Below are 16,462 nucleotides of genomic sequence, written 5' to 3'. Positions count from 1 at the left end.
AGTCCCTGGGCCAGGGGAGTCACAGGAGCAGGGTGAGAGGCCTGTAGGCTTTGGGCTCCCGCGTGTGCCCCTCTTCCTGCCTGTGCTGGGGTTGCTTTGTCCACACTGAGGTCAGAGGCCCCCCGCTGATGGTGGTAAAGGGGGCTCATGGGCCCAGCCCTGGGGCTTTCTCTGGGTTGCTAGCACACATTGGCAGAGTGTTGCACCCATGGGAGGAGTTGACCCTTAAGTCTAGTTTTTGGAACTTGTTTTTAAAAATTTAACTATTATTTATGTGTTTGCAAGGCAGAGTGACCCAGAGGGAAGGAAAGACAAAGGGAGATCTTCCATCTGCTGGTTCACTCCGCAGATGGCTGCAACGGCTGGAACTGGGCCAAGAGCCTGGAACTCATCCGGGTCTCCCACGCGGGTGGCAGAGGCTCAGGTCCCTGAGCCATCTTCCTCTGCTTTTCCAGGCACAATAGCAGGGAGTTGGATTGGAAGCAGAGCGGCCAAGTCTTGAACGAGCACTCCAATATGGGATGCTGGCGTTGCAGGCAGCGGCTTAACCTGCTATACCACATCACTGACCCCAGTGTTTAGAATGTCTAACCCAAATCTTTTGAGTTCCTTCTCTCTGGGCCTCAGTTTCCCGCACTGTGTGGAGGCCAGGAAGCAGCATTGCTCATGGCTCCGCCAGGCCTTCATGGGGGCCCTGGGGGCCCAGCTTGGGGTGCTGAGAGGGGCTGGGGCTTACCTGGGCGTGTTCCTCCCTCCGTCTCCTTGGCCTTAGGTGACAGAGCTGGCACCTCTGGGATCGTTGCTGGACCGGCTACGTAAGCACCAGGGGCACTTCCTCCTGGGGACCCTGAGCCGCTACGCTGTGCAGGTGGCTGAGGGCATGGGCTACCTGGAGTCCAAGCGCTTTATCCACCGTGACCTGGCTGCCCGCAATCTGCTGTTGGCTACCCGAGATCTGGTCAAGATCGGGGACTTTGGGCTGATGCGAGCACTGCCCCAGAACGATGACCACTACGTCATGCAGGAACATCGCAAGGTGCCCTTTGCCTGGTGAGGGGCAGGCGCTGCCAACTCACAGGGTCTACACCCAACCCGGGGCCTCCTGCACCCACCATGGCCACGACTCTTGTCTGGGCCTGCCCCTGACCGGCCTGGGCCTGGGGTACCCCTCTGGCACAGCCATCCCTTTACCTGTCTGTGTAGAAAATCCTCGAGGTCCCGGGTGCCAGGGTCTGGATCCCGGCCAGACATAGAGACAAGGGGCCTGTTACTCAGTGAGCTAGGAAGAGGCTTCCCAGGGGACTCAACTGTGAAGTTATCCAGGCAAAGACTAGTTAACGCTCTCTCGTGGTAGAGCCAGGATGGGCCCTGTATTCTACAACCAGGGCTGCTCACCTGCATACTGGGGGGTTATGTGGCACACCACCATGTCCCCTGTGGGTTGAGATGACCGTGGTCCTCCTGTGCCAGGGGTACCATCTCCCCACTTCGGAGTGCAGGGCGCCGGTCCAGCAGCCGTTGTGAGCCAGGTTGCATGGCTCCCCTGTTAGGAGCTCCCTTTATACCAGGGCGGTACCGTATTTCCTGGAACTTCCCTGTTGACATGGAATAATTGGCAGCAGCCCGTTTCCTAGTCAAGCCTTCTGGTTTGGGGGTAGACTGTAGACCCCTCAAACCTTGTGAAGTGAGCAGGTTGAAGTTCCCTTTTCATGGACAGGGAGGGTGTGCCCTGGAGACTCCCCGGGTCCCCTCCCGTCTGAGTGGCAGGGCTGCTCTCAGTCTGGGACACTCCCCCTTGCTCTGTCCCCAACTCTGGACTGCCCCCTCCCAGCTGCAGGCAGTAGCGTCCAGAGACAGCGTGGGTATATTTGGGTGAAACCAGGATGACTCTTGGCACCCATTTTGGTTCTTCCCCAGGCCCTATGTGAATTTCCCACCCACGCTTTCCTGCTGAAATGGGCCAAATCCCAGAATCCTGTCCCAAATCTGGGCATTGTGGTCTTCCCACCAGTTAGAGAACAGCCCGCCCGCCCCTGCCCTGCTTCCCAACTGGGCACTTCCCCTCCTCCTCCCACCCCAGCTGCACGTGAACGAGGGACCTCAGCACAGGTGGGGTCAGTGCACCTGCACGCCGCAGTCAGGAAGTCCCCTCCTGTCCACTCGTTCCCTGTCCCCGATACCCATCACTGGGCCTGGCTCCAGGCGACAGCAAATGCCTGTGAGACCAGTGTCCTGTAGGGGTGCTCAGGTGGCCCTTTCTTTGACTCCTGCCTCTGCCAGGTGCGCCCCGGAGAGCCTGAAGACACGCACCTTCTCACACGCCAGCGACACCTGGATGTTTGGGGTGACGTTGTGGGAGATGTTCACGTATGGCCAGGAGCCCTGGATCGGCCTCAATGGCAGTCAGGTAAGGGGGCCATGCTCTTTGTGGGCGGGTGGGGGTTAATTCCCTCCTTGGCACCCAGTCTGGCCTTGCTGGAACTGGCGCTCCTCTCCCTGCCCCAAGTCCGCCTCCAGGTCTCAGGAGGGGCTGATGGGGGCAGGGAAGAGCTGGGACCTACTGTCATCTAGCCCTGCTGTGGGTGCCAGGCTTCTACTGAGGAGGGCAGGCCTGGCGGCCAGCGGCAGCAGCGGCAGATGCAGCCTGGGCTGCAGGGACCATGGGAGGTGGAGAGCTGAGTGCTCTGCCTGTGCTCCCGACAGATCCTGCACAAGATTGACAAGGAAGGGGAGCGCCTGCCGCGGCCCGAGGACTGCCCCCAGGACATCTACAATGTCATGGTCCAGTGCTGGGCTCACAAGCCGGAGGACAGACCCACGTTTGTGGCCCTGCGGGACTTCCTGCTGGAGGTGAGGGGCCGAGCTGGGGTGTCCAAGTGAGAGGCTGCCCTGGGTCAGTCCCAGGGTGGGCAGTGACCTGTGTCTCCCCCAGGCCCAGCCCACGGACATGCGAGCCCTGCAGGATTTTGAGGAGCCAGACAAGCTGCACATCCAGATGAATGACGTCATCACCGTCATCGAGGGAAGGTAGGACCATGCCCTGGCCTGGGAGCCCTCCAAGGACGTGGGCCGGCAGGGCGCGTGCACAGAGGGCACACCGTGGCGGCGACGGGTGGGGTCAGACCCGAGCGCCTGGGGCCGAGGGCACAGATGCGGCCGCTGCTGCGCAGACAGGGTGTTCCCTGTCCCCTGCGCCTGCTGTGTGGATCAGGGCCGGGCTGCCAGGTTGGTGAGGAACAGGAAGTGGCCCAGCCTGGCCCCGGGCCACAGCCGAACACTCAGGAGCGCCTGTCATTCCTCCAGGACTCCTGACCGCCCACCTGGCTGCCCTGCAGGACCCTAACACAGCCTGGACCTGCCGGGTCCTGCCCTCTTCCTGTCCTTTCCGAGCCCCGAGGCTCCCCTCAGGGCTTCCGGTGGCCTTGGCCTCCCCTGTCCTGTGCCTGGGCCTCCACCTTCGCCCCTTTCTTGCCAGTCTCTCCTTGCAAGGCCCTCTCTGTTCCTGCCCCCTGCCCTCCCCTGCCCATGTGCCCGGAGCAGTCTCCGTCTGACAGGCCCAGCGTCCCCTGAGTCACCGCTCTTACCTGCAGCCCCCGCACTGCCAGCACCTGTCCCGGGAAGCCCCGCCCACATGCACCCCACCTTCTGTTATCTGATCCCCTGAGTGTCTGAGGAACTGGTTGGGGCAGGGCAGCCTGGAGGTTCCTCACCAAGAGTGAGGCAGAGGAAATGCCCCGTGCTGCCCACTCCTCTGGCTGCACCAGGCCAGGCTGGGGGCAGGAGGCTGCCCCGTCTGTGTGGGTTTCAGGCGGGGGGTTCTTGTGGTGGGGAGCCTGTGTGCTGTGTCCCTAGGGTGGAGGAACACACCCTGCGCCCCCCTCTCCAACGTAGTGTCTGGGAGCAGGAATGGCACCCAACAGCCTGCAGGAGGCGGGTTCAGGTCGAGAGTCAGGGATGGTGAGGGGAAAGCAGAGAGCTGCTAGGGGGACAGAGACAGGGTGGGAGCAGGAAGGAACAGCTGTGGGTGCAGCACGACCCTCAGAAGGCCCTGTGGAGGGGCCTGACAGGGCCTGAGGCTCCAGGTCTGGGCCTGCAACTGTTCCCACCCCCAGGGACTCTGCTAGGTCCTGGTCTTTACCACTCCCATCTCTTGTCTCGGCTGGAGCCTGCCTTCCCCAGAGGAATGACTCAGAACTTGGTGTGTCTCTGGGGCGTGTGTCTCTGGAGCTGGTGCCCTGGGTCAGCACCGGAAGGAGGCAGGCTGCGGGCGGGGCTGCGGGAGTGGCTCCTCCTGGGAGGCCCTGGCCCTGCCGGTCCAGCCACAGGCTCCGGTTGACCCCAGCTGCTGGCTCCAACGCCGGGCTGCTGCCCCTGACGGTTGGGCCCACAGGGCTACTCGTCCTGGGCCTCCAGCCCTGACTGGGACCTCAGTCCTGCCCCCATTCCCTGGAGCTGCTCAGGAGGTGGGAGGTGAGGGGCGGATGGACGGGAGGTGAGGGGTGGGCATCCCGGCAGCTGGTGAGGCTTGGGAGTGGGTCTGTGCCGGCAGTGCCTGGATGCTGACTGCCTCCTTGTTTGCGTGGTCCCTGAGTGTCTCCGTGTCTCTGTCCCTGTGTCTCTGTGGGCCTGCGTGTGCCTGTGTGGGTCTCCCTCTGTCTCACTACCTCCTTCTCCATGCTGTTCTCCTCCTTGCTGAAACTGTCTGCTGGTCCCAGCTCTGGAGTTCCCCGGCCCCAGCTGTGCCTGACCCCGAGGTCCCAGCGCTTCTCAGGCACCGGGCAGCCAGGAGGCTGAGCTTAGGAAGCTGCCCAGGCTCAGAGGGACAGGGGGTGGCGGGGCTTCCACAGAGGGTCCGGCTGGGAGCCGGCAGTCTTCACCTGGCGCTTCCCCAGAACTGACCACGGCGGGCGGGGGTCTGCCATCCGTCTGGAAGGCCTGGGCTTGGCCCCGGAGCCCCTGCCTCCTGAGGTAGGGAGGCGAGGTCAGCAACCAGTACCTGAATTATCCCTCAAGGCGGGGGGACGCCCACAGAGAAGGGGGCAGGAGGGCTGTGTGTCGTGAGCTGAGGCCACGTTGTTTGGCCGTTTCTGGAGTACTTGTGGCCAGGACAGGGACAGGGTCCGACAGGTGCGGAGCTGGGGCAGCCTCCGGCCTTCCTTGGCCCAGGCTCAGCTTTCCAGTCTTGTCTGCCCCAGGAGCTCGGCCAGGAGGCCCAAGGGCAGCAGCAAGTGGGGAGATTGCGCTGGAGGTGCTGTTGGCCTCTGCTCGGCGCTGTGGATGGCAGGCCTGGTGCTCCCCGTGCCACCAAGGCTCTGGGCCATGCAGGGCAGGGAGAGAGGGTGCGGCTGGAGCAGGCTGGGCTGGAAGGGACGGCTGCCCAGGGGTGGGGGCAGTGAGATGCCGCACTGGCTGCCCGTGAAGTTCCTTTTGAGGTGTGTGTTGCTTCTGAGGGGCTGGGATGCATCTCGGGGGCCTCTCTCCTTTACACAGCCTCTGTACCCCAACTCTCCTGCCCCCAGGAGCAAGCGTGCGTCTGAGAGGCGATGCTGGGACTGACCAACAGCCACCCCGGGGTCCCTGGTCTCCGTCAGACCTCTGCTCATCCCTTGCCCTCTGAAGAGGGGGTCCAGAAGGAGGCTTCTGTGACAGAAGCTGGGCTGAGCCGGCAAGGGCAGTGGGGCGGAGGGAGTGGCCCCGGCCCGACCTGGCCTTGGACGGGAGTCCGTTCTGCTCGGAACAGCGGCTCCGCCTCAGCCACGGCTCTCTCCCGAGTTAATGAGCACCTCTGCAGAGGTGTGGGGAGCAGAGTCCAGCGTCCAGCCCTGGGGTGGAGGGACCGTCAGGTCGAGGGCGTCACTGGGGAGCCGGTGGGGGTGCCGGGGGGGAGTGGCCTTGGGTCCCCGGTGCCAGCTGTTCCTCCCTAGCGCCTGACCCTGGTGACCGTGTGCTCCGAGGGGAGCCTTTGTCTCCTTGAGGCGGCCCTGCTATTTCTGGATGGGCCTTGTGCCTTCTTGGGGTGGGGTCCTCTCTTGCTTCCTTTCCTGCCCTTCCCACCCTGGAGGGATCATGGGTAATCACAGGGTTGCTGGTATGCTGTTTGTGAGGGGGCTGGGGCTGTGGGAGCTCAGCACCACCTCCCCCGCCCCACCCCGAGGACACCGTGTTGGTGGCCTTGGGTTTTTGGTCTCTGGGAGGTCACGCTGCCTCAGCTCCTGCCACCAGCTTCCTGCAGGCCCTGTGGTCTGGCTGCATTTTGGAGCCTCTCTCTCTGTTTCTGGCCCTAGGCCAGGTGAAGTAGGGATGGCAGGGAGGGCAGGCAGCCTGGTGCCACGTGTGTCCCATCAGCGTGAGGGCTGTCCCCACTTGTGCCTTTGCCAAGGCTTGCCCCACATCAGGCAGGAATCTCGCAATCCTTAGGGCTTGCAAACACCAAAGCGCGGGGGCCCAGCCCCAGTGCAGGCTGCATCTGCCGGGGCGTCGTGCCCTGGGCAGGCGCTCCCTGCTGGACCTCTCGCTTTAAGACAAGTGGAGCTCTCTCCACTCATGGGGAGAGGAGCAGGGTGGCAAGGGTGAGTCCTCGCCGCCCCGCCATGGAGAAGGCCGCAGGTGCACCCCGGTGCCTACACACACTTGAAGCTGGGAGTAGACAGTGCGCCGAGGGCCTGGCTCCCAGCCTGGTACTGAGGTCCCGGATGTCCCTTGAGTCCCATGTATCTCAGAACCACTGGGACCCAGCTGAGGAGTGAAATCCAGGGGCCAGGAGGCCTGGGGCCGGGGAAGGAGGGACGCCAGGGCATGAGCTTTGCCCACTTAATTCCTGAGTCCGCCAAGATCTATCTGGTAACTGTGGGCACAGCGTGTCGCCTGTTGGAACCTGTTTCCTTATTTGTGAGCTGTGGGAAGAGCTGCCTGAGCCACCTAGGGAGCTCAGGGTACAGCTGTGTGCAAGTGGCCGGGCCGGGATGGGGAGTGGCAGAGGGAGGGGCGCCCAGGCCAGCTGCCTGGTCCTGAGGCCCCGCCCTCGTGCTCGCCTTCTGCCCAGGTGAGCAGATGTGAGAAGGGTTCCACCACCTCTGCTTACTTCGTCCTCTTTGTCGGGCAGGGCCGAGAACTATTGGTGGCGCGGCCAGAACACACGGACGCTGTGCGTGGGGCCCTTCCCTCGCAACGTGGTGACCTCCGTGGCTGGCCTGTCGGCCCAGGACATCAGCCAGCCCCTGCAGAACAGCTTCATCCACACGGGGCATGGCGACAGCGACCCCCGCCACTGCTGGGGCTTCCCCGACAGGATCGACGAGTGAGTGCGCAGCCTCCCCGGCCCCAGCCTTGTTCTTGGGAAGCTGCAGACCCCTGGGCAGCCACAGCCCAGGATTCGGGGGTCCTGCTGGGAAGGCCCTGCTGTGTCTGTGAGCTCCCTGGGTGCGATGCGGGTCACTCAGCAGGTGGCATGGTGCATCTGCCCTCGAGGTCAAGGTCAGGGTTGCGAATGTGCTCTCTGCATGTGCAGCTCCAACTGCTTCCCAGAGGCGGTTCCCAGGTCCAGCACCTAGGGCCCTTGTGCACAAGGGGGACAGTGTGGGTCCATCCTTCAAGTCCCCAAACCCTGTTTTGCCTACGGGGAGAGTCTGCCGGGTGGCCATGGCAGGGGCCTTGGGAGTTTGCCTGTCACAGTCACCTGTAGCAGGTGTCGTGCCGCACTCTGAGGCCTTCACACACGCTGCTCTGCCTTCTGACCCCGCACGCGCTCCTGACCCCCTGCCCGGGGCCGGGGTTTGTGCCTTGTCCTTCGAGAGCTTTCCTCCCGGACGACAGCACAGGGCAGCCTCAGCGCTGCGTTTTCTGCTCTCGCAGCGGCGTCCTCAGCGCTCTCCTGGCTTCAGCACTGGTGGACACGCTGGGGCAGCACCCCTCGTGGGCTCCAAGGGGGCCCGTGCAGGGGAGCGGCTCCCTGGGCAGCCGGGTGACCCCTCGCATGGGGACAGGGCCGTGGGTGTCTCGGACCAGGAGCGGCAGAGGCACTGTCTGGCTTCCTCTCTCTGCCTTGCCGCAGTCCCGGGCCTGGCACACACTGCCCAAGTCTTCCTAGCTGCCCTCCATCCCTGAAGCACAACGCAACAACAGGATATTAAGGGAGAATGGGGTGGGGTGTGTGTGCCGGAGTGCAGGGCCCCGCTGAGTGCTGGCTGTCAGTGCCGGGGCAGAGTTGGGGACGAGCAAGCATCCGGCCTGCCCTCCAGGGCCCACAGAGCCCTCTGTCCGCCTGCACTCTTCGCTGCACTGCTGTGGGCACAGGTCTCATTGCCCCATAGCATCTCACTGTAGGCAAAACTTGGGTCAGGGACCACCAAGGATGGGTCCACACTCCCCCTGGGTGCAGAGACCCCCAGGCTATGGCCTTACCCCTGCTGGCACACTGGCCTGAGGACACAGCCTGGGGAAGGGTCCCGACCCTTGCCTCTGAGCAAGGGCCAAGGTCCTGGAGGTGTGCACAGGCCTGGCTGGGGGCGTGCCTGCTTCACGGAGTCAGGCCAGCAGGGCTTGGGGGAACTCTCCAGGGTGACCTCGGAGGGGAGCCACCCCGCGGGCCTGCACCTGGGACAGGGGTTGCTGTCTCCTTGTAGTAGAAGGGTGAGGTGGGGTGGGGGGGACACAGATCTGGTCATGTCCTGGACGGCCCCCCTCCCTGGGACCCCCAGCAGCTCCTTCCGCCAGCCTGCACGCCCCTGTGCAGCCCTTTCTCCTGCCAACTTCGCACACGCATGTCCTCCCTGAGTGGCGTGCTAAAGCCAGGCCCTCCTGCTCCATGACCCACACACGGAACACCAGGCCCTGGGAGGGGCCGGCCCCTGTCTGTCACTCCCCAGAGCCAAGTGCGGGGCTGTGCGGCAGTGGGCCACCACCCGCTGCCCCACTCCTGGCCTGGCCAGCCTGGCCCTGTTCCTCCAGGCTTGAATCAGCCTCACTAAGTCCCAGATCCTGACAGTTGGTGCAGGGGTTGAGGGTGCAGGTGGCCCAGCCTCTCCAGCTCCTGGCAGGGCCCAGCAGGACGCCTCCCACCCACCCTGCCTGAGGACTGTGGCCCGGATGCCTCTGCCGCGGGCCCTCCCCGTGGGACCTGCAGGACGCAGCAGAGGGACTGCCAGTGTGCGTTGGGGTGCCATGGGGGCAGTATCAGAACCCTGGAGTCGGCAGCTTCTAGCCTGGGCTTGGGTTTGCTTTCTCTGCTCCTTCTCCCAGAAGCCTCCTCTGCTAACAGCTTAGATCTGCAGAAGGGACCGGAGCTGCAGCTTGGGCCCGGGATGCCCCGTGCTGCCTGCTCCTCAGCTTCTCCTCTGACACTCAGAGTGATAGGCGTGGCGATTCTGCGGGAGCCCACCCCCCCACCCCCGCCTCTGACCTGGCTCTCCTACCACAGGCTCTACCTGGGGAATCCCATGGACCCTCCCGACCTGCTGAGCGTGGAGCTGAGCGCCTCCCGGCCCACCCAGCCTCCAGGAAGGGGGAAAAGTAAGAGCCCCCTGCTCTGTGCTGTCCAGGTCGTTGGCTGTGGGGGCTTGGGGCGGGGGGTACTGCTTTCTCGGGCTGCCCTGGGCCTGCGGTTCCGGCTCCAGGAGCAGCGGGTGGGACAGCTGCGTCCCTGGCTCTGGCTGGGCGTGGGGTAGAGGACGAGAGGCAGCTGTATCCGCTGAGGTGGACTCCCTCGGCTTGGTCCTGCATTAGCCCTGCCTGCCTCGGCTTCCCCCTCCCTCCTGCCGCCTTCCTCGCTGGCCCTGCTCTGATCCTGGCTTTCCTCACTGCCCTTAATCCCGCTCTGTCCTGAGCCAAAACCACCCCACGGCCTGCACCTCCCAGATCCTCTGCCTGTGACTCCGGAACCTGACCATCCGCATCCTGCCACCGCAGTGCCTCGCATGTGCTGGGTCCTTTGCTCCTTCACGCGCTCCTATTCACTGCTCTCTCTCCCCCTCTCTCCCCCGACTCTGTTCCCCCTGCCGTGCCCTCTGTGCCTCTCTGTCCCCCCTTCCTGTGCCCTGTCCCACTCTGTCCCCCTCCCCTGCCCTGTCTGCTCTGTGCCCCCCACTCTGTCCCCCTCCCCTGCCCTGTCTGCTCTGTCCCCTCCACTCTGTGCCCCTCCCCTGCCCTGTCTGCTCTGTGCCCCCCACTCTGTGCCCCTCCCCTGCCCTGTCTGCTCTGTGCCCCTCCCCTGCCCTGTCTGCTCTGTGCCCCCCACTCTGTCCCCCTCCCCTACCCTGTCTGCTCTGTGCCCCCCACTCTGTCCCCATCCCCTACCCTGTCTGCTCTGTGCCCCTCCCCTGCCTGCTCTGTGCCCCCCACTCTGTCCCCCTCCCCTGCCCTGTCTGCTCTGTCCCCCCCACTCTGTGCCCCTCCCCTGCCCTGTCTGCTCTGTCCCCCCACTCTGTGCCCCTCCCCTGCCCTGTCTGCTCTGTGCCCCTCCCCTGCCCTGTCTGCTCTGTGCCCCCCACTCTGTCCCCCTCCCCTACCCTGTCTGCTCTGTGCCCCCCACTCTGTCCCCCTCCCCTACCCTGTCTGCTCTGTGCCCCTCCCCTGCCTGCTCTGTGCCCCCCACTCTGTGCCCCTCCCCTGCCCTGTCTGCTCTGTGCCCCCCACTCTGTGCCCCTCCCCTGCCCTGTCTGCTCTGTCCCCCCCACTCTGTGCCCCTCCCCTGCCCTGTCTGCTCTGTCCCCCCACTCTGTGCCCCTCCCCTGCCCTGTCTGCTCTGTCCCCCCACTCTGTCCCCTCCCCTGCCCTGTCTGCTCTGTCCCCCCACTCTGTGCCCCTCCCCTGCCCTGTCTGCTCTGTGCCCCTCCCCTGCCCTGTCTGCTCTGTGCCCCTCCCCTGCCCTGTCTGCTCTGTGCCCCCTTCTCTGCATGGCCTTTCTTGTAGGGGAGCCTCCGCCTCGCCCACCTCAGCCCGCCATCTTCACTCAGAGTAAGTGGGGCTGCTCTGGATGCCTTGGCCCCTGCCCCCGCCCCCTCTCTCCTCTCACTCCTCTCCTGGAAGGTACAGAGCCCTGGCGGCTGGCCGGGTGGGAGGGCACGTGGGTGTGTGCCGTGAGCTTTTGGGCTTGGCTAGGCCCAGCATGCCTCCCCCCACCCCCAGTGCCTGGGCTCCGGGAGCAGGTGTGCAGCGCTCCCCCACCTCCCCGCTGTGCCTGGGTCCGGGCCCTGCCTCGCTCCTGTGCGGACTAGCAGAGGTGGTTGGTCACTGTCCCCCTCCTGCCAGGGAGTGCTGCCCGTAACCCCTGCCTGCACTAACAGTGGCCGCTGTGGGGTTAGTGGAGGCTTGCTAACCCCGGCCCAGGAGCAGGGCCGTCTGGGGTCTCGTGTGGCTGGAGGGGGCCTCGGAGACAGGCATGGGCATAGGTTACCATGGCTTCAGTGAAGGCAGGGGGCCAGCAGTGGGTCCCACCCTGTCTCTGGAATGGGGTCCCCCAGGCACCCAAGAGAATTGCAGCAGCCTCTGGGAGTTGGGAGCGGGGAGTCGGTGGGGACGCTCGGCTCTCCTGCCCCCGACACCACCTCCTATGGGGGTCTCTCTGTCCATCACAGAGCCAACCTACGACCCTGTGAGTGAGGAACAGGACCCACTGGCCAGCGACTTCAAGAGGCTAGGCATGCGGAAACCTGGCCCAGCCCGGGGCTTGTGGCTGGCGAAGCCATCGGCCCGGGTGCCGGGCACCAAGGCGAGCCGCGGGGGTGTGGGCGAGGCTCCGCTCATCGACTTCGGCGAGGAGCCCGTGGTGCCGGCCCCGCGGCCCTGCGCGCCCTCCCTGGCACAGCTGGCCATGGACGCCTGCTCCTTGCTGGACAAGACCCCTCCACAGAGCCCCACGCGCGCGCTGCCCCGGCCCCTGCACCCCACACCCGTGGTGGACTGGGATGCGCGCCCCCTGCCCCCACCCCCTGCCTATGATGACGTGGCCCAGGACGAGGAGGACTTCGAGGTCTGCTCCATCAACAGCACCCTGATGGGGCCTGGCCAGGGCGAGACCAACTACGCCTTCGTGCCCGAGCAGGCGCGGCCTCCCCCTGCCCTGGAGGACAACCTTTTCCTCCCGCCACCGCAGGGGGGCAGCACGCCGGCCAGCTCCGCCCAGACCGCCCAGATCTTCCAGGCGCTGCAGCAGGAGTGCATGCGGCAGCTGCAGGTCCCGGCCGCCTCCCTGGCGCCCTCGCCTGGCCCTGGGGGCGAGGACAAGCCCCAGGTGCCGCCCCGGGTGCCCATCCCGCCTCGGCCCACACGTCCACGAGCTGAGCCGTCTCCAGCCCCGGCAGGCGAGGAAGACGTGGGCCGGTGGCCCGGGCCTGCCTCCCCTCCCCGAGTGCCTCCCCGTGAGCCCCTGTCCCCTCAAGGCTCAAGGACCCCCAGCCCCCTGGCACCCCCTGGCAGCTCTCCTCTGTCCCCCCGACTCTCCAGCTCCCCTGGGAAGATCATGCCCACCACCCAGAGCTTCGCCTCCGACCCCAAGTACGCCACTCCGCAGGTGGTCCAGGCCCCCGGGCCCCGGGCCGGCCCCTGCATCCTGCCCATCATCCACGACGGCAAGAAGGCCAGCAACACCCACTACTACCTGCTGCCCGAGCGCCCTGCCTACCTGGAGCGCTGCCGGCGTTTCCTGCAGGAGGCCCAGAGCCCCGAGGAGGAGCCCGCGCCCCTGCCCGTGCCCCTGCTGCTGCCCCCGCCCAGCACCCCCGCCCCTGCCGCCCCCACCGCCACTGTCCGGCCCATGCCCCAGGCTGCCCTGGACCCCAAGGCCAACTTCTCCACCAATAACAGCAACCCAGGGACCCGGCCAGCAGCCCTGAGGGCCGCTGCTCGGCTGCCACCCCGGGGCTGCCCTGCGGATGGGCCGGAGGCCGGGCGGCCAGCTGACAAGATCCAGATGGTGAGTAGCAGGTGCGGTTTCGGGGTGAGGAGGGGCAGGGGCCCAGGGGACCCAGCGGAGTGGGCCTGCGTGGTGCTGACAGGCGGGTGGGTGTGCCCAGCTGCAGGTCATGGTGCATGGGGTGACCACAGAGGAGTGCCAGGCAGCCCTGCAGAGCCACGGCTGGAGCGTGCAGCGGGCTGCCCAGTATCTGAAGGTACCGCCACCACCCCTGCCTGCTCCAGCGCTCAGGGACCCCGCTGCTCCCAAGCCCCGCCCCCGGCCTGTACCCCTCGGCCCCGGTGTGTCCCACGATACCCGCTCTGCCCCGCAGGTGGAGCAGCTCTTTGGGCTGGGTCTGCGTCCCCGAGGGGAATGCCACAAGGTGCTGGAGATGTTCGACTGGAACCTGGAGCAGGCTGGCTGCCACCTCCTGGGCTCTTGTGGCCCTGCCCACCACAAGTGAGTAAGCGCCACACTCTGCCTTGCCTGTGTCGCCCAGGGCTCCCTAGCGGGTGTGGGGAGGCAGGCAGTTTGGGTTGAAAACAATTTCTCCTAAATGAACTCATTTAGACACTTTAGCCACTTGGTTTTCAGGTGAGCTGGTGAGTAGGGGAGGGGATGGCCTGACCCCGCTCGCCCCTGCAGAAGCCGCTCCAAGTGGCTCCAGGGAGAGGCGCTCTGGGGACCCAGTGATGGAGACAAATAGGAGGGCCCTGCAGAAGGTTTGTGGAATTGAAACATGACTTTATTTGGGAGCAAAGGTGTTGTAATCTGTGCATAGTTTTTTAAAAAAATTTTTTTTTAAAGATTTATTTATTTGAAAGTCAGAGTTATACACAGAGAGAAGTAGAGGCAGAGAGAGAGAGAGAGAGAGAGGTCTTCCATCCGCTGGTTCCCTTCCCAGTTGGCCGCAACGGCCGGAGCTGTGCCAATCCGAAGCCAGGAGTCAGGAGCTTCTTCCGGGCCCAAGCACTTGGGCCATCTTCCACTGCTTTCCCAGGCCACAGCAGAGAGCTGGATGGGAAGTGGAGCAGCTGGGACACGAATCAGCGCCCATACAGGATGCTGGCACTACAGGTGGCGGCTTTACCTGCTGCACCACTGCGCCTGCCCCAGTTTTTTTTTTTTTTTTTAAATAACACATGCTTTCTATGAACTTTTTGAAGAACCCACTCATGCATGGATTTCACAATTCATTTTTCACCAAATTTGTCTTTGAAGTCCATCTTCCTGTGAACTTTTTGTATCTCACCTCTTTTTTATATTTCTGTTTAAAGTAACATTTAACATTTGAATGCCTTTTAAAGTTGTTTGAGAGAGAGACAGATTTCCCATCCACTGGTTTGCTCCTAAAATGCCTCCAACAGCTCCCAGCTGGGGCCAGAGCCGGGAGCCGATCCACATGAGTGGCACCTATCATTGCTACCTCCCAGGCTCTGCATCGGCGGAGGCTGGAGTCCGGGCCAGAGCCAGGTGTTTGACCCCCACAGTCTGATAGGGGACGCAGGCGTCTTAACTGCTAGGCCGAACTCCAGCCTCAGTACCTTTTATTTATTTATTTATTTTTAAAGATTTATTTATTAAAAGGCAGAGTTACAGAGAGGCAGAGGCAGAGAGAGGAAGAGGTCTTCCATCCGCTCGTTCACTCCCCAGATGACCACAACGGCCGTAGCTGCACCGATACAAAGCCAGGAGCTTCTTCCCAGTCTCCCATGCTGGTGCAGGGGCCTAAGGATTTGGGCCATCTTCCGCTGCTTTCCCAGGCCATAGCAGAGAGCTGGATCAGAAGTGGAGTAGCCGGGACTCGAACCGGCGCCCATATGGGATGCTGGCACTGCAGGCAACGGCTTCACCCGCTATGCCACAGCGCCGGCCCCCTCAATGCCTTTTAAAGGAATGCCCGACCAAGAAAAATCATAATGGGTTACTGCTTTCCTGTAAAAAGTTTATATAACAAAACCAATAGATATGTAAATAACGTACAGTGACGTAGAAATACGTCCGTAAGATGTTAACAAGCCAGACGTTGTGAAGTGAAGTCACAGGGATAAAGTTAGGGTCACCCTGGGAGGCACGGGCAGGGGAGGGGGGGCCCAGCTGGCCTCCTGCTCACCAGCAGCTCACGCAGGTCCCTGTCTGGGGACAGGAGATGTGGCTGCCGCGTGGCCCACAGCACACCGGCCTGGAGGCTCGGCACCCTCCCACAGTTCCTTTCACTGGTTCGCATCCAGGCACACTTAGGTTTTGTTGCACCCGAGTCCGTGGCTACCCTGTGACTCACGCACAGTAGCGCGCTCCTCTTGCCGGTGGTTCATCATTTGTTAAAGACAGAAGACACTCCGGGCCGGCGGAGCCACAGACCCAGTGCCCAGCACAGCCGCCCTGCAGCCAGTGTGCCCGGCACCAGGAGCCGACACCTGCCCCCTGATACAAGGACTGTTGGCCGTTTTTTGTCCTTTAGGCGCTGAGAGTCATCTGTGGAGCCAGAGGGCGTGTCCTGAAGGAATCATTTAAGCCCGTCCGTCTGTCTGTCCGTCGCCCTGAGCCGGGCCCGAGGACCTGCTGCTCCCAGCGGACAGAGCGCGGCCCCACAGCAGAGGCTGGGTGACCCCTGTGCTCGTCCCTCCCTGCCCAGCGCCGTCCCTGCACACTTCGGCTCAGCCCTCCGTGCCCCAGCCGAGAGGTGGGAAGGAGCCCTCGGGGGCCCCTCAGCGGAAGGAGCTGCCCCAGGAGGGCCAATGCGTGGCCTGCTGCTGGCTCCGGTCCTTGATTGGACTTGGGGCTGGCACGGGCCCCCCAGCCCTGCCCAGCAGGCTCGGACACAGGAGGCCAGGCTTGACCTGGCCCAGGGAGGATGGGGTGACCACACAGAAGGGTGGGCTGGCCCTGGCAGCCCCCCACCCCCACCCCGAGGGCTGGGCCCTTTTCCAGGGAGTCGCTGGCAGATGGCTGGGGTGTCGGAGAGAATGTGACCTGTGGCCTCACGGCCGACGCACTGTGGGACTTGGCTGGTCTTGGGACCTTGTGCCTGGAAATAGCCCGAGGCGGCTCAGGAAGCAGAGCAGAGGTGCCAGACCGTTCTCTGGCAGGGACCAGGGCCCACGGCCCCAGCGATGGGAGGAGACCAAGGGGGCAGCTGCCCTGGAGGAGCTACTGCTCCCTCCCTGACCCCAGCTCTTCCCCCGTGCTGTTCTGTGTCGTCCCACCAGCCTGTCGCCACGGCTGCTGCCCCAGCTATCAATACCTGCTTCTTCCAGAGAAATAAAGTTAGTTTCTATTTTATGCTACCGCCCTGTGCCCGCCTGTTCTGTCTGTGGTCAGCAGCTATAGAGCCCAAGGTTCTGTTAGGACAACTGGCTGCGCAGTGCCACCTGCGGGCAGAGCAGGGAAGTGTAGGCCGGGACCTGTGCGGCCACCAGGCTGGCAGAGGGGCCAGAGACCCCAGGTCACCCAGCCGCTGGCTCTCATAGGAACATCCTCGAGGTTTTGTTCCCCAGGCAAGGAGGCAGGCGGGAGGGATCTGAGTAGCTCGTTAACTGGAGCCCGGTCAGGAACCTCAGGCTTAGTGTGTAT

General features: G+C 64.1%; 1 protein-coding gene across 10 annotated transcripts in view; it reads left to right on the top strand.

The window, feature by feature from the left end:
- The window catches only part of TNK2 (tyrosine kinase non receptor 2), a 42,008-nt gene extending 25,832 nt beyond the window's left edge, over positions 1–16,176 (top strand). For 3 of the 10 annotated variants that reach the window (XM_062209446.1, XM_062209429.1, XM_062209413.1), the window contains exons 6-15: positions 773–1,050; positions 2,281–2,407; positions 2,704–2,850; positions 2,933–3,027; positions 7,103–7,297; positions 9,416–9,507; positions 11,571–12,907; positions 13,008–13,103; positions 13,221–13,348; positions 15,351–16,176. In XM_062209446.1, the coding sequence (XP_062065430.1) occupies positions 773–1,050; positions 2,281–2,407; positions 2,704–2,850; positions 2,933–3,027; positions 7,103–7,297; positions 9,416–9,507; positions 11,571–12,907; positions 13,008–13,103; positions 13,221–13,348; positions 15,351–15,357 (2,502 nt within the window). In that variant the 3' untranslated portion in view covers positions 15,358–16,176. Of the gene's footprint in view, positions 1–772; positions 1,051–2,280; positions 2,408–2,703; positions 2,851–2,932; positions 3,028–7,102; positions 7,298–9,415; positions 9,508–10,905; positions 10,951–11,570; positions 12,908–13,007; positions 13,104–13,220; positions 13,353–15,350 lie in introns of those variants that run through there. The other 7 variants (XM_062209438.1, XM_062209420.1, XM_062209473.1 and 4 more) reach the window with 5 other exon arrangements.
- Positions 16,177–16,462: the final 286 nt, after the last annotated feature.

This window comes from Lepus europaeus, chromosome 2 (genome assembly GCF_033115175.1).
Source record: "Lepus europaeus isolate LE1 chromosome 2, mLepTim1.pri, whole genome shotgun sequence".
In the NCBI taxonomy this organism is placed as follows: domain Eukaryota; kingdom Metazoa; phylum Chordata; class Mammalia; order Lagomorpha; family Leporidae; genus Lepus; species Lepus europaeus.
This window is presented reverse-complemented; position numbering and strand designations above follow the sequence as displayed.